Source organism: Camelina sativa, chromosome 10, assembly GCF_000633955.1.
Source record: "Camelina sativa cultivar DH55 chromosome 10, Cs, whole genome shotgun sequence".
Lineage (NCBI taxonomy): Eukaryota > Viridiplantae > Streptophyta > Magnoliopsida > Brassicales > Brassicaceae > Camelina > Camelina sativa.
Genome location: NC_025694.1, coordinates 22,197,649 through 22,212,803, shown reverse-complemented (window position 1 = coordinate 22,212,803; position 15,155 = coordinate 22,197,649). Strand labels below are relative to the sequence as shown.

At 38.0% G+C, this 15,155-nt stretch overlaps 3 protein-coding genes across 4 annotated transcripts; 1 reads left to right on the top strand and 2 right to left on the bottom strand.

Moving 5' to 3' along the window:
• On the bottom strand, nt 6,620–9,523 carry LOC104719572 (phenolic glucoside malonyltransferase 1-like). 2 transcript variants are annotated; one of them, XM_019230581.1, is made up of 2 exons: nt 8,975–9,523; nt 6,620–7,689 (listed from the first exon to the last, which is right to left on the bottom strand). In XM_019230581.1, the coding sequence occupies exons 1-2, from the start codon at nt 9,478–9,480 to the stop codon at nt 6,774–6,776; spliced, it is 1,422 nt and encodes a 473-aa protein (XP_019086126.1). In that variant the 5' UTR covers nt 9,481–9,523; the 3' UTR covers nt 6,620–6,773. The 2 variants fall into 2 exon arrangements, with proteins under 2 accessions (XP_019086126.1, XP_010435817.1); XM_010437515.2 differs by lacking the exon at nt 6,620–7,689 and having other exon boundaries at nt 7,905–9,521.
• On the top strand, nt 10,535–11,199 carry LOC104719569 (60S ribosomal protein L21-1-like). Its single transcript, XM_010437513.2, has one exon. The coding sequence runs from the start codon at nt 10,601–10,603 to the stop codon at nt 11,084–11,086; it is 486 nt and encodes a 161-aa protein (XP_010435815.1). The 5' UTR covers nt 10,535–10,600; the 3' UTR covers nt 11,087–11,199.
• Nucleotides 12,960–14,559, bottom strand: LOC104719568 (phenolic glucoside malonyltransferase 1-like). Its single transcript, XM_010437512.2, has one exon. The coding sequence runs from the start codon at nt 14,557–14,559 to the stop codon at nt 13,174–13,176; it is 1,386 nt and encodes a 461-aa protein (XP_010435814.1). The 3' UTR covers nt 12,960–13,173.

The window sequence follows — 15,155 nt, the reverse complement described above, 5'->3', positions numbered from 1 at the left end:
GCCTTTGGAATTTTAGAATTGAACAGAAATTAGGTTCATCTTCTAGAAACTTGAATGCGTCTACAAGGTCTCGCAATTCTTCACTACAAGACCAGAACGTGGGTAAAGGGCTGTTACAGGAAAACACAGATTTAATTGCGAATACTTCGTGTTCTACTATTTCTAATCGAGCACCAGCTACAACAGAGGATCAAACGCTTTGTCGTTCTACACGTACACCATCATATCGTTGTTTCACTTGTGGAGAACCAGGTCACAGACAAACTGCATGTCCAAATCAATCAAGACGAGGTCTCTTAATTGAGGAATTTGATCCATCATATAGTACTTACAACGATGATGTTGAGGAGACAAATACCCTTGAGAACACATATCTTACCGGTGATACAGGTCCTCTTTTGGTGGTTCGCCGCATCTGTTTAGCACCCCAAGTTATGGAGGAACCATGGCTTCGCACAAATATTTTTCAGTTGACTTGTACGGTTAAAGGTAAAGTGTGTTGGTTCATTATTTACTCTGGTTCCTGCCACAACATAATCTCGGACTATGCAGTTCGCAAATTGGGCCTTCAAAAAGAAGCACATCCTTATCCATACAAACTCATGTGGATAAAAGAAGGGACAAAATCTCGAGTAACACATCGAGCGCTTGTTTCGTTCTCTATTGGTTCGATTTACAAGGATAAGATCTATTGTGATGTTTTGACTATGGACGTGAGTCACTTGATTTTTGGAAGACCATGGCATTATGATAGAGAAACCACTCATGACAGGAAGCGCAACTCTTATAGATTCATGTACGATAATCGAACAATCACATTGTTGCCAAAGGAACCTTCTGCGCCTTTGACCACGCCCCATAAGGATACTCCAATGACTAAGTCTTTGTTCAAACTCGCTTTGATCTGTTCTTGTGATACTTTGAAGAAGAGTTTCACCAGACCGGGTTTTCCTTTGCTTTACTCTCAGTTGCAAGTGATTGTTTACCAAGCTACTCTCCTAATCTTGCATTGAGCACGCTTTTACATGAGTTTCAAGATGTCTTTCCAACCAAGCTACCTAGTGAGCTTCCACCATACGTGATATCCAACATAATATTGATTTGGTTCCATGAGCTACGCTCCCTAATCGACCTCATTATCGGATGAGTCCACAAGATCATGAAGAACTAAGACGTCAAGTTGAAGATTTAGTGGCTAAAGGTCATATTCGCGAGAGTCTTAGTCCATGTGCAGGTCCCACTTTGTTGATTCCTAAAACAGATGGCTCTTGGTGTATGTGTGTTGATAGTCGTGCCTTCAATAAGATAACCGTACGTTACCGTTTTCCTATTCCACGACTAGACGACCTTCTTGACCAAATTGGTACTTCCAAAATCTTCTCAAAAATCGATCTCAAGAGCGTTATCATCAGATTCGGATTCGCCCCGGTGATGAATGGAAAACAGCTTTTAAGAATCGAGAAGGACTGTTTGAATGGCTTGTTATGCCTTTCGGGTTATCGGACGGCCCTAATACGTTTATGAGGGTAATAAATCAAGCGCTTCGTCCTTTCATTGGGAAGTTTGTGGTAATATATTTTGATGATATACTCATATTTCAGTTCTTCTTTGGATGATCATATTCATCATCTACGAGTAGTTTTAGGTGTCTTACGGAAAGAACGATTCTTTGCTGCAAAGCACAAATGTCATTTTGGAACAGATTGTGTCTTATTCTTTGATTATATGATTTCAAAGGATGGTTTATCTGTTGACGTGTCCAGGATAGAATCCATCAAGTCATGGCCTATCCCACAACAATTACAGACGTAAGAAGCTTCAACGGTCTTGCATCTTTTTATCTACGTTTTGTTCCGCATTTTGGCAGCATTATGGCTCCGATTGCGGACTGCATGCGTGAAGGAAATTTTGAGTGGACAGAAATGGCGCATCAAGCGTTTGAAGTCATTAAACACAAATTAACAACCACACCGGTTCTCGTTCTTCCCGATTTTTCCTTGAATTTTGAGTTGCATTGTGATGCTTCTAATCTAGGAATTGGAGTTGTTCTTAGTCAACAAACTCGATCCGTAGCTATTTTAATGATAAATTATCGGGTGCTCGAAGCCAGCACAACACATATGATGTGGAGTTCTATGCTATAGTCCAAGCCATAAAACATTGGAAGCATTATCTTTGTCACTGTGATTTTGTTCTCTTCACAGATCATGATGCTCTATGCTACCTTGATAGTCAAGCGAAGGTTTCATCTCGACATGCAGCGTGGATTGCATTTCTCCTACATTTCACATTTACAATTAAACATCAATCTGGAAAGCTGAACCGAGTTGCTGACGCTTTAAGCCATCGTCACAATCTTCTCACGACTATGCGTAATTCAGTTTCTGGATTTTCATCTATTGGTGAGTTGTACGTCACAGAACCGTATTTTGCTTGTATATGGGCTGAAGTGCAAAGTGGTATTCACAAAGATTTCATATTACAAGATGGTTTCTTGTTTAAAGGGAGCCAATTATGCATTCTTGATTGGGAACGAACAATAACAAAAAACAACAAGATAGTCCATGTGCAGTTCCCACTTTGTTGATTCCTAAAACAGATGGCTCTTGGTGTATGTGTTGATAATCGTGCCTTCAATAAGATAATCATACGTTACCATTTTCCTATTTCACGACTAGACGACCTTCTTGACCAAATTGGTACTTCCAAAATCTTCTCAAAAATCGATCTCATAAAGCGGTTATCATCATATTCGGATTCGCCTCGGTGATGAATGGAAAACAGCTTTTAAGACTCGAGAATGACTGTTTGAATGGCTTGTTATGTCTTGGTTATCGAACGCCCCTAGTACATTTATGAGGGTAATAAATCAAGTGTTTCGTCCTTTCATTGGGAAGTTTGTGGTAATATATATTTTAATGATATACTCATATTCAGTTCTTCTTTGGATGATCATATGCATCATCTCTGAGAAGTTTTAGGTGTCTTAAGGAAAAAACAATTCTTTGTTGCGAAGCACAAATGCCATTTTGGAACAGATTGTGTCTTATTCTTGGATTATATGATTTCAAAGGATTGTTTATCTGTTGACTTGTCCAAGAATCCATCAAGTCATGGCCTATCCCACGAAAAATTATAGAAGTAAGAAGCTTCCACGGTCTTGCATCTTTTTATCGACGTTTTTCTCCACATTTTAGCAGCATTATGGCTCTGATTACGGACTGCATGCGTGAAGGAAAGTTTGAGTGGACAGAAATGGGGGATCAAGCATTTGAAGTCATTAAACACAAATTAACAACCACACCGGTTCTCGTTCTTCCTGGTTTTTCCTTAAATTTTGAGTTGCATTGTAATGCTTCTAATCTTGGAATTGGAGCTGTTCTTAGTCAACAAACTCGATCCGTAGCCTATTTTAGTGAGAAATTATTGGGTGCTCAAAGCCGGTACAACACATATGATGTGGAGTTCTATGCTATAATCCAAGCCATAAAACATTGGAAGCATTATCTTTATCACCGTGATTTTGTTCTCTTCACAGATCATGATGCTCTACGCCACCTTGATAGTCAAGCGAAGGTTTCATCTCAACATGCAGCGTGGATTGCATTTCTCCAACAATTCACATTTACAAATAAACATCAATCTGGAAATCTGAACCGAGTCACTGACGCTTTAAGCCATCGTCACAATCTTCTCACAACTATGCATAATTCAGTTTCTGGCTTTTCCTCTTTTGGTGAGTTGTACGTCACAGATCCGTATTTTGCTTGTATATGGGCTGAAGTGAAAAGTGGTATTCACAAAGATTTCATATTACAAGATGGTTTCTTGTTTAAAGGGAACCAATTATGCATTCTTGATTGCAGCCTTTGTTTGAAAATCCTTGAAGAACCCCACTCCGAAGGACATGTTAGACGAGACCGAAATCTCCAACTAGTTACGACATGTTACTTTTAGCCTTCTCTTCGAAGGGATGTTGAGCGATTTGTTGAAAGGTGTCGTGCAAGTCAACAAGCTAAAGGCAAGGCGCCTAATGCTGGTTTATACATGCCTTTAACAATTCCTACACAGCCATGGATTGATATTAGTATGGATTTTGTACTCGGCCTTCCTCGTACTCAAAGAGGTAACGATTCAATTTTTGTGATTGTTGATCACTTCTCATAAATGTCTTATTTTTTGCCATGTAAACAAACAACTGATACTGTCTAAGTGGCACAATTGTTCTTTCATGAAATTTACCATCTTCATGGCCTCCCTACCTCCATTGTTTCGGATCGCGACACTCGTTTCCAGAGCTATTTTTGGCGTTTGGTGTGAAAGATCCTTGGACAAGTCTTAACATCAGCTCCGCTTATCATCCACAAACGGATGGTCAAACCGAAGTCACAAATTGAGCCTTGGGTACTATGTTGCGTAGTCATGTCAGCAATAACATCAAGACGTGGGAATCGAAGTTACCACTGGTCGAGTTTGCACATAATCATGCCAACAACAAAACCTTGGGGTTCAACCCTTTTCATGTGGTTTATGGGATTATGCCTCGAAGTCCTTTGGATTTGTCTACGATGCCAGATAAATCACATCTCCATGGACAAGCAGTGGACTTTGTGGAAAATTTATAGATCTTTCATCAACAAGCACACAACCATTTGGAGTCTTCAGTACGTTCTTATAAACAAGCCGCCGATAAGCATCGCCGTGAAGTGAATTACCAGCCATGTGATCTTGTGTGGGTGGTCTTGACAAAGGACCGATTTTCGGTGCGAGAATACAACAAGTTGAAGTCTCATAAGATAGGACATGTGGAGATCATTCACCGTATCAATGCAAATGCGTATAAGCTTCGATTGCCGGATCATATTCGAACATCGGACGTCTTCAACATAAAACATTTATTTCCTTATCATGGGGGCAATAATGAGCCAGATTGGGGGTCAAATCTTCTTCTACCCTGGAAGATCTGATGTAGAAAATCTTTAAGTATTACACAAGCTTCTAGAATTCTCTGTTTTCCTTCTTGTTTTTGTTAGTTTTCTATTTTTTTGTTGATCTTCCTTTTGTCTCAAATTTATATTTCTTTTAGGTTTTCCTTTTCAGGTTGATTTAGCTGCTCTATAAATAAGACCTCTAATTCTTGTAAAGAGAAAAATCCTTGAATTGAATTAATAAAGAGTTATCTTACAAATTTGAGTTTTGCAAAATAGCTTATTCTTTCAAGTCTCAAACCTTTGCTTTTCGTGTAGTAAAACAGAGTTTTTCCTCTGTTTTTCGTGAAGAAAACATAGAATCTTGTTTCTTTAGCTTCCCGGGAACGTAAAAAACAAGTCTTTTTTTTTCTTTTCGTGCTTCTGCTTCATCAAAAATACTTGGATTCACCCTTAGGATGAACCCTTTTGTTCAACTTTTTTATATTCAACCAATCAGATTATGCCAGCTAAAAAATGAATAAATTTAAAATTTCATATTTTTTATTTTTAAATATATTTTTATATATATATTAAGTTTGATTTACAAGGTTATATGCTGGTTTAGGTTTATAAATAAAATTTATATTTTACAATTAAATGATACGTGAGTTTAGGTTTATAAATAAAAATTATGGTTTTAGTTTGGATTTATAAATTAAAGGAGGGTTAGTGTTTTGATTTTATAATTATTCAGAATTATATGTCGGTTTGGGTTGACAAATGAAAATTAAAATTTAGATTTTATAATTAAAATAGAATATTATATGTCGATTTGGGTTGATAAATGAGAACTAGGGTTTATATTTTTATAACTAAATAAAGTTATATATTAGTTTGAGTTTATAAAGGAGAATTAAGGTTTAGATTTACTTAAATTAATATTTTTTAATTTTGGTTAATGACTTTTTAAAATATCTATTAATATCTATTTTATTTAATATGACATGGCATTATTTGATTGGTTTAAATATGAGAGTTGAATGAACAAGTATCTTTCTAATGTTTGTATTTTAATGAAATCTAAAATTCTATTGAAAAATTTCATAGATATCATGATATGAACATTTTCTTATCAAATTCAATCATTTTTGTTTAATTTATATATAGTTATATTATATGCTATATACATGTGTTTGATATCATTATGATGACTAACTAAATTTATATGCCAAATACATGTCAATTTTTCATACACAAGTAAGAGTTAATGTATAAATAAAAAATGTAAGTAATAATTATTAATAATGAATGTAATATACTAATGTAGCATGGTGATATGTCTGAGTCCTTTCTTTTTCTTACTGATAAGATTTGGGTTAGTTACTTATCAAGCCCACTACATATTTAAATGTCTCATTATTATAACCCTACTAAAATCATTAAATGCCATAAAATGCACAACTTTATCAAATAACCTAATGTTTCATCTCAAATAGACCAAGTAAACCATTGCAGTCTTGTCCATCAATTCATCACAGTTGGCAGCATGCGATTGCGATGCATGCATCTCAAACTCGGGAGAGTCTGTGACAGCAAGTGGGACAGTTGTAGAAACAGACAAACATGATTTTGAAATTGTGAGAATCTCTTTGGCATATCTTCTTTGTATGGATTCTATAAAGTTTTGTGGCTAATATCAGGTCTGTAGATAAGCACAGTAAAGATCTTGTACTAAAGAGAGAGAGGGCTGTTGGCTGTTGCAATCTTTGCGTGATGTTAAAAAAAAGTCAGACCAAAGTGGGCTGATGAAAAGTAAGTTGGCCAAAAAAGGAAGGTACAGTTTTATTTCAAGAAAAAGAGTGGTTAAACTTTTAGTCCGTTATGGAGCAAATCGATCAGAGCATCCATTTCATGTTTCTTGAGAGAGAAGCCAACCTCCACACCGCCTTTTCTATCTCTATTCTCCGCCAAGGAAATCGCTTCGCCTTGATCAATTGACACAACCACCACTTTCTCCGGTCTGCCCCACCCGAAATCCATCCCGTATACACTAAACCGGGTTGACCCGGCAACAGAAACAATTTTTGTACCTAGTGGAATACTACTAAAAAACTCTACATAATCTGGGATATTCCACACAACACTCTCCTCCAATTCCTCAGCCAACCCGCTCACTAATCTTGCAGAAGCCAAAAACCCTTCTTCACCCATAAACGTATCTGCGGTTAATGGAATTCTATACGTACTGACGGCGCAGTTACCGAAATAACTCGACGGGATCGGCGGAGTTACTATTTTTCGACAATCAGCAGCAAACACAAACCCGACAGGTTCATTTGGATCTCCACCTCGAGCTCTAAATAAGCAAGTTAAAGCATATGAGTATGTAATCACAAACGTCGACAAACGAAGCACCTTTGACAGGGGGAAGGACTCTCTCTTGAGCCTCTCCCGAAACGTTTGGATATCTTCGGGAGTGAGCTCAAGAGTGTACCGAACTGCGTCAGGACTAATCACGGGAGACGGAGGAAGCTTTAAACTCTTGGGGTTTTCTGGTTCTTTACCGCCCATGAACGTTTTCACTAAAGTCTGCCATGAGTTCAAAACTTTTATATCGCCATTTGGTGGACCTTTTATGACCGTGCGATCGTAAAACGGAGTCAGATCTTTGGGTAGAGAGGAATCTTGATGTTTACATATGTGCGCCCAAGATTTGAGAAAACTGGTTGTCGTTTTCCCATCTAAAACGCCATGGTGTGCAGTTACGCCTACGCAAAACCCTTGGTTTGGAAACAGCGTGACTTGAAACGACANTCATCACAGTTGGCAGCATGCGATTGCGATGCATGCATCTCAAACTCGGGAGAGTCTGTGACAGCAAGTGGGACAGTTGTAGAAACAGACAAACATGATTTTGAAATTGTGAGAATCTCTTTGGCATATCTTCTTTGTATGGATTCTATAAAGTTTTGTGGCTAATATCAGGTCTGTAGATAAGCACAGTAAAGATCTTGTACTAAAGAGAGAGAGGGCTGTTGGCTGTTGCAATCTTTGCGTGATGTTAAAAAAAAGTCAGACCAAAGTGGGCTGATGAAAAGTAAGTTGGCCAAAAAAGGAAGGTACAGTTTTATTTCAAGAAAAAGAGTGGTTAAACTTTTAGTCCGTTATGGAGCAAATCGATCAGAGCATCCATTTCATGTTTCTTGAGAGAGAAGCCAACCTCCACACCGCCTTTTCTATCTCTATTCTCCGCCAAGGAAATCGCTTCGCCTTGATCAATTGACACAACCACCACTTTCTCCGGTCTGCCCCACCCGAAATCCATCCCGTATACACTAAACCGGGTTGACCCGGCAACAGAAACAATTTTTGTACCTAGTGGAATACTACTAAAAAACTCTACATAATCTGGGATATTCCACACAACACTCTCCTCCAATTCCTCAGCCAACCCGCTCACTAATCTTGCAGAAGCCAAAAACCCTTCTTCACCCATAAACGTATCTGCGGTTAATGGAATTCTATACGTACTGACGGCGCAGTTACCGAAATAACTCGACGGGATCGGCGGAGTTACTATTTTTCGACAATCAGCAGCAAACACAAACCCGACAGGTTCATTTGGATCTCCACCTCGAGCTCTAAATAAGCAAGTTAAAGCATATGAGTATGTAATCACAAACGTCGACAAACGAAGCACCTTTGACAGGGGGAAGGACTCTCTCTTGAGCCTCTCCCGAAACGTTTGGATATCTTCGGGAGTGAGCTCAAGAGTGTACCGAACTGCGTCAGGACTAATCACGGGAGACGGAGGAAGCTTTAAACTCTTGGGGTTTTCTGGTTCTTTACCGCCCATGAACGTTTTCACTAAAGTCTGCCATGAGTTCAAAACTTTTATATCGCCATTTGGTGGACCTTTTATGACCGTGCGATCGTAAAACGGAGTCAGATCTTTGGGTAGAGAGGAATCTTGATGTTTACATATGTGCGCCCAAGATTTGAGAAAACTGGTTGTCGTTTTCCCATCTAAAACGCCATGGTGTGCAGTTACGCCTACGCAAAACCCTTGGTTTGGAAACAGCGTGACTTGAAACGACATGACCGAAGCCGAGTCGTCGGAGCTTTGTAACTCAGGGACTAACGGGTGCAACTCGGTGGAGAAGAATGGTTCCTTACCGGTTAAACGGGAGAAATCGGCGTTTGACTCGGCGACGGTGAATGAAACGGCGTCGTTTGGAGAGTAGACGATGCTCGGTTTGAGATCGAGTGGTTCCCATACGAGTTTGCCGGCGAGTGGGAGATAGTGAGAGAGGGATGAGGAGAGAGAGGCTTTGAGGTTTGGCACGATGGCTGAGTCGAAAAATGAGCGAGTTGCTTCAGTGAGTCGAAAGAAGATGACTCGTTCGACTGGATGGTGCTTGAACCAGAGAAGGTCGAAGAAAGTGAGTGGGAGAGTGAGTGACTCGGACGAGTCTGAGATTGAAGGAGAGACTCGCTCCACGTTGATGATATTTACTGATGAATCCATTTCTTGTACTATTGATGGGAATAATACAACAGAGCCACTCATTATATATATATTAAAAAATATTAAATCATGAATCCAAAGCCAAAACTGGTCAATTTTTAACATTTTTTCTCTATTTTTTTTTTCAAATTTTGATGATGAAAATTGATCATTTCATCATATCAATTATTATTGATTGGTTATTAAATATATATTTGAAAATTATTAACCTGACACATACCATAGAAAACTCATTTGTTCAATATTATTTGAATTATCTCTACCATTCTCTTGCATTTTTAGCTCTAAACAATTCTATTGTTGGCCAGTAAATTTAACACAAAATGAAACATTACATATTGTATCAACTTATTTTTTGCCTTCATATGATTATCTCCTGTTTTACGTGTGCGAATGTTTTGTTGATTACTGCTTTATCATCAGAACTTCACTCCCAAGAATGAGAATTCGCAGCTTAAAGCCAAAGACTTTGGCTTATCAAACTTTTTCAGACCAGGTTCATCATCACACATTTTACTTTGGCTTAAGAAAGCTTGATTCATCATGTATATTCGTTAATGAGTTTGTGATAGTCTCTTGTTGTTTGTGATAAAATGCTACAAAGTTTTATTGGTCACCTGTTTGTGATAGTCTCTTTTTATCAAAAATGTATTTACTTGATAAAATGTCGACAAGCGAAGCTCCTGTGAGGATCCGAAAGATGAGGAGGAAAACTCTCTCGTCAGTCCCTAACGAAGCGTTTCGATATTTTCACAAAGAGTGAGCGCAAGAGTGTATTAGAAAAATTCGGGACCAATCTCGAGTGATGGTTGAAGCATTACACCCTGTAGAAATAAAATAAAATTAGGAAGAGTCTGTGACAGCAAGTGGTACAGCTATAGAAACAGACGAACATGATTTTGAAATTGTAAGAATCTCTTTGGCATATCTTCTTTGTATGGATTCTATAAAATTTTGTGGCTAATATCAGGTCTGTAGATAAGCACAGTAAAGATCTTGTACTAGACAAAGAGAGGGCTGTTACAATCTTTGCGTGATGCCAAAAAAAAGAAAGACCAAAGTGGGTTGGTGAAAAGTAAGTTGGCCAAAAAGGAATGTTGAGAATGAAATAAGGGGTATGTAAAACCAAAAATAGATAAAAATAGACTAAAGAGACGGAAAAATGCCGGCAGGTCATGGAGTTCGTGCCAGAACGAGGAATCTGTTCGCGAGGCCGTTAAGAAAGAAGGGTTACATTCCACTCTCGACTTACTTAAGGACCTTCAAGGTCGGCGATTACGTCGTTGTTAAGGTGAATGGTACGATCCACAAGCGTATGCCTCACAAGTTCTATCATGGTCGTACTGGTCGCATCTGCAACGTCACCAAACCCGCCGTCGGTGTTGAAGTCAACAAACAGATTGGCAACAGGATCCTAAGGAAGAGGATTCATGTGCGTGTGGAGCAATCAAGGTGTGCTGAGGAGTTCAAGCTGAGGAAGAAGAAGAATGATGAGCTCAAAGCTGCAGCCATAGCCAATGGTGAGACAATAAGCACCAAGAGACAGCCTAAAGGACCCAAACCAGGAGTCATGGTCGAAGAAATGACCTTGGAGACTGTGACACCAATCCCTTACGATGTTGTCAACAATCTCAAGGGAGGCTATTAGTTCTCTGCTTTCTTATGTTTTGGAAGCTCCTCTGTCTTCATATGTTTTGTAGTGACTTGAAACTTTGTTTTCGACTAAGAATATTTTATATAACAGGAGTTTGCAGTAAAAAAAAAAAAGAAGAAAAAAATAGACTAGTTTGTTTTTCTATGTATTGTAACATATGTTTAGAAGTATGTATAATGTAATATATTTATGTTTTTATAAGATGTATTGTAATTATAATTTATAGTTTTATTATTCTTATTTTGTATAAATACTAACCAACATTTGTTACATTATAAATTATATTAAAAAAACACATTTTCTATAAATAATTAACTTTTAATTCTTAATACACTCATATTTAAGGTTCACCAATAGAAGGAGAAAACCTAATATACATAGTTAGTGACCCACCTACTATGGAGGAGTGAACCTTCGATGTAATTTATCTATGTTATATGGAGAGGTTGAAGCTTTTAGTTTGGGCGATGAAGTGTATGATTTGGTGCGGGCAATAGCGACGTAGTTTTACTCACTGACTACTTAGACCTGTGTTTTCTCCTTCCGAATGACCGGTCTTCTCAATTTATTCGGACCAGATCAAGTGTGACAAAGAAGAGTTCTCTACTTTTTCTTTTTCTCTTATTTTTGTAGCGCAAATGCTAAAGCGAATTTCTTGACATAAAAAAATTGTACCGAACCACGGTATGTTAGCTTTGTAAACAATTTTTTTTCGAGTTGACTTCCTTTGAGCTAATCTATTAAAGCTGTCAGACAAAAAAAAAAAATATATATATATATATATATAATATACATAGTTAGTGAGGTTTAAATTAAACTAGTATTAAATTTAATGTTAATTTAAAGTTAACAAACCCATTAAGGGCTGTTTAATGATGATGCTCTAATAAGATTTTACCATTGGAGAAGTCATTGAAAAATCTCTTAATGAAGTTCTTAAGTTTAAAAAATGTGAAAATTATAATAAATTATACTACTGGAGATGCTCTTACAATTTTATTTTGAGGAAAAGAGTGGTCAAACTTTTAGACCGTTATGGAGCAAATCAATGAGAGCATCCATTTCATGTTTCTTGAGAGAGAAGCCAACCTCCACACCGCCATTTCCATCTCTACTCTCCACCAAGGAAATCGCTTCGCCTTGATCAATCGACACAACCACCACTTTCTCTGGTATGCCCCACCCGAAATCCAACCCATATANCCTAATTTTCGATCCAAAATCAAAGAACGCTAATCATGAATCCAAACCCTTCATCTGATTCCAGATCAATCAATTCCAAACCCTTCTTTCTGATTCCAAATTCCTTTGTCGTTTCAGCGCATCGCGAGAGAAAGAGAGAGAGAGGAAAAGAAATTTTTTTTCTTTTGTATTATTATGTCCGACCAACAGAAACACGACACGTATCGTCTCTTATAACACAATCCGGTATAATATATAAGGGGCTCTTTTAAATTTTTTTTTACTTCTGATTTATTTTTTTTGATTCAAAACCCTTAAAACTCCTCTAAGAACTTACCGATAAACAAGCTCTAAGGCTTTACCATTGAAGAAGTCATTTCTTGAAAAATCTCTTAATGAAGTTCTTTTTTTGAAATAATGTGAAATTTATAATAAAATTATACCACTGGAGATGCTTTGAGAATTTTATTTTGAGGAAAGGAGTGGTCAAACTTTTAGTCCGTTATGGAGCAAATCAATGAGAGCATCCATTTCATGTTTCTTGAGAGAGAAGCCAACCTCCACACCGCCATTTCCATCTCTACTCTCCGCCAAGGAAATCGCTTCGCCTTGATCAATCGACACAACCACCACTTTCTCCGGTCTTCCCCATCCTAAATCCAACCCGTATACTCCGNTCTTTTAAATTTTTTTTTACTTCTGATTTATTTTTTTTGATTCAAAACCCTTAAAACTCCTCTAAGAACTTACCGATAAACAAGCTCTAAGGCTTTACCATTGAAGAAGTCATTTCTTGAAAAATCTCTTAATGAAGTTCTTTTTTTGAAATAATGTGAAATTTATAATAAAATTATACCACTGGAGATGCTTTGAGAATTTTATTTTGAGGAAAGGAGTGGTCAAACTTTTAGTCCGTTATGGAGCAAATCAATGAGAGCATCCATTTCATGTTTCTTGAGAGAGAAGCCAACCTCCACACCGCCATTTCCATCTCTATTCTCCGCCAAGGAAATCGCTTCGCCTTGATCAATCAACACACCCACCACTTTCTCTGGTTTTCCCCACCCGAAATCCAACCCGTATACTCCAAACTGGGTCGAACCCGAAACAGATAGAAACTGTGCTTCTTTTGGAAGACTTCTAGATAACTCTACAAAATCTGGGATCTTCCACACCACACCCTCGTCCAATCCCTCAACCAAGTCGCTCACCAACCTTGTAGAAGCCAAAAACCCTTCTTCACCCATAAACGTATCTGCAGTTAATGGAATTCTACCGATACCAATGGCGCAATTACCGAAATAACTCGATGGGATCGGTGGAGTGACTATATTTCGACAATCCGCAGCAAACACACACCCGACAGGTCTATTGGGATCTCCACCTCGAGCTCTAACTACGCAAGTTAACGCATATGAATATGTTATCACAAACGTCGACAAACGAAGCTGTGTTGACGAGGAAGAGGAGGATGATGACTCTCTCTTGAGCCTCTCCCGAAGCGTTTGGATATCTACGGGAGTGAGCTCAAGAGTGTACCGAACTGTGTCAGGACTAATCACCGGCGACGGACGAAGCTGTAAACTCTTGGGGTTTTCTGGTTCTTTACCGATGAACATTTTGACTAAACTGTGCCATGAGTTCAAAATCATTATATCGCCACTTGGTGGACTTTTTATGACCGTGCGATCGTAAAACGGAATCAGATCGTGAGGTAGAGAAGAATCTTGATGTTTACATATGTGCGCCCAAGATTTGAGAAAACTGGTTGTCGTTTTCCCATCTAAAACGGCATGGTGTGCTGCTACGCCGATGCAAAACCCTTGGTTTGGAAACAGCGTGACTTGAAACGACATGACTGAGGCCGAGTCGTCGGAGATTTGTAACTCAGGGACTAACGGGTGCAACTCGGTGGAGAAGAATGGTTCTTTACCAGTTAAACGGGAGAAATCGGCGTTTGACTCGGCGACGGTGAATGAAACGGCATTGTTTGGAGAGTAGACGACGCTCGGTTTGGGATCAAGTTGTTTCCAGACGAGTTGGCCGACGAGGGGGAGAAAATGAGAGAGGGATAATGAGAGAGAGGTTTTGAGGTTGGGGACGATGACTGAGTCGAAAAAAGTGCGAGTGGCTGCGGTGAGTCGAAAGAAGATGACTCGTTTGACTGCAAGCATTTTGAACCAGATAAGGTCGAAGAAAGTGAGTGGGAGAGTGAGTGACTCGGACGAGTCTGAGTTTGAGGGAGAGACTCGCTCCACGTTGATGATATTTACTGATGAATCCATTTCTTGTAGTATTGATGGAAATCCTAATACAGTATCGTCGTTTGTATATATATGAGATAAATATTATTACTGTAAGTAAAAAAGGATAACACAACAGAGCCACTCATTATTTACATATTAAAAAATATTGAATCATGAATCCAAAGCCAAAACGGGTCAACTGTTTACAATTTTTAACATTTTTTCTCTATTTTTTTTTTTCAAATTTTGATGATGAAAATTGTTCATTTCATCATATCAATTATTGATTGGTTATTAAATATATATTTGAAAATTATTAACCTCACACATACCATAGAAAACTCATTTGATATATTGATTATATTCTAATAAAAGTAGTCATCTTTGTTTGATACACTTCATTTCATTGTTTCAATTGTGTTTTTTTTTATGTCGGCACAATTTGTTTTTTTATGTCGGCACATTTCTTCGTTCCCGCTTACTTTGTTCAATTTTTTTTTTTTTTTGGGTTTAAAACTTTGTTCAAATTTTTTTCAATTATCTCTACCATTCTCATGCATTTTTAGCTTCTAAACAATTCTATTGTTGGCTTCTAAACTTTGTTCAAAATTTAACAGAAAATGAAACATTACATA

What these genes read in the sequence shown, in the direction of transcription:
- LOC104719569 (XM_010437513.2), top strand. Translation starts at nt 10,601, where the DNA reads ATGCCGGCAGGTCATGGAGTTCGTGCCAGAACGAGGAATCTGTTCGCG.
- LOC104719568 (XM_010437512.2), bottom strand. Translation starts at nt 14,559, where the DNA reads ATGGATTCATCAGTAAATATCATCAACGTGGAGCGAGTCTCTCCCTCA.
- LOC104719572 (XM_019230581.1), bottom strand. Translation starts at nt 9,480, where the DNA reads ATGAGTGGCTCTGTTGTATTATTCCCATCAATAGTACAAGAAATGGAT. An exon ending in ACGCTGTTTCCAAACCAAGG is followed by an intron (nt 7,690 to 8,974) that starts GTTTTGCGTAGG and finishes TCCAAACCAAGG; the next exon opens with GTTTTGCGTAGGCGTAACTG.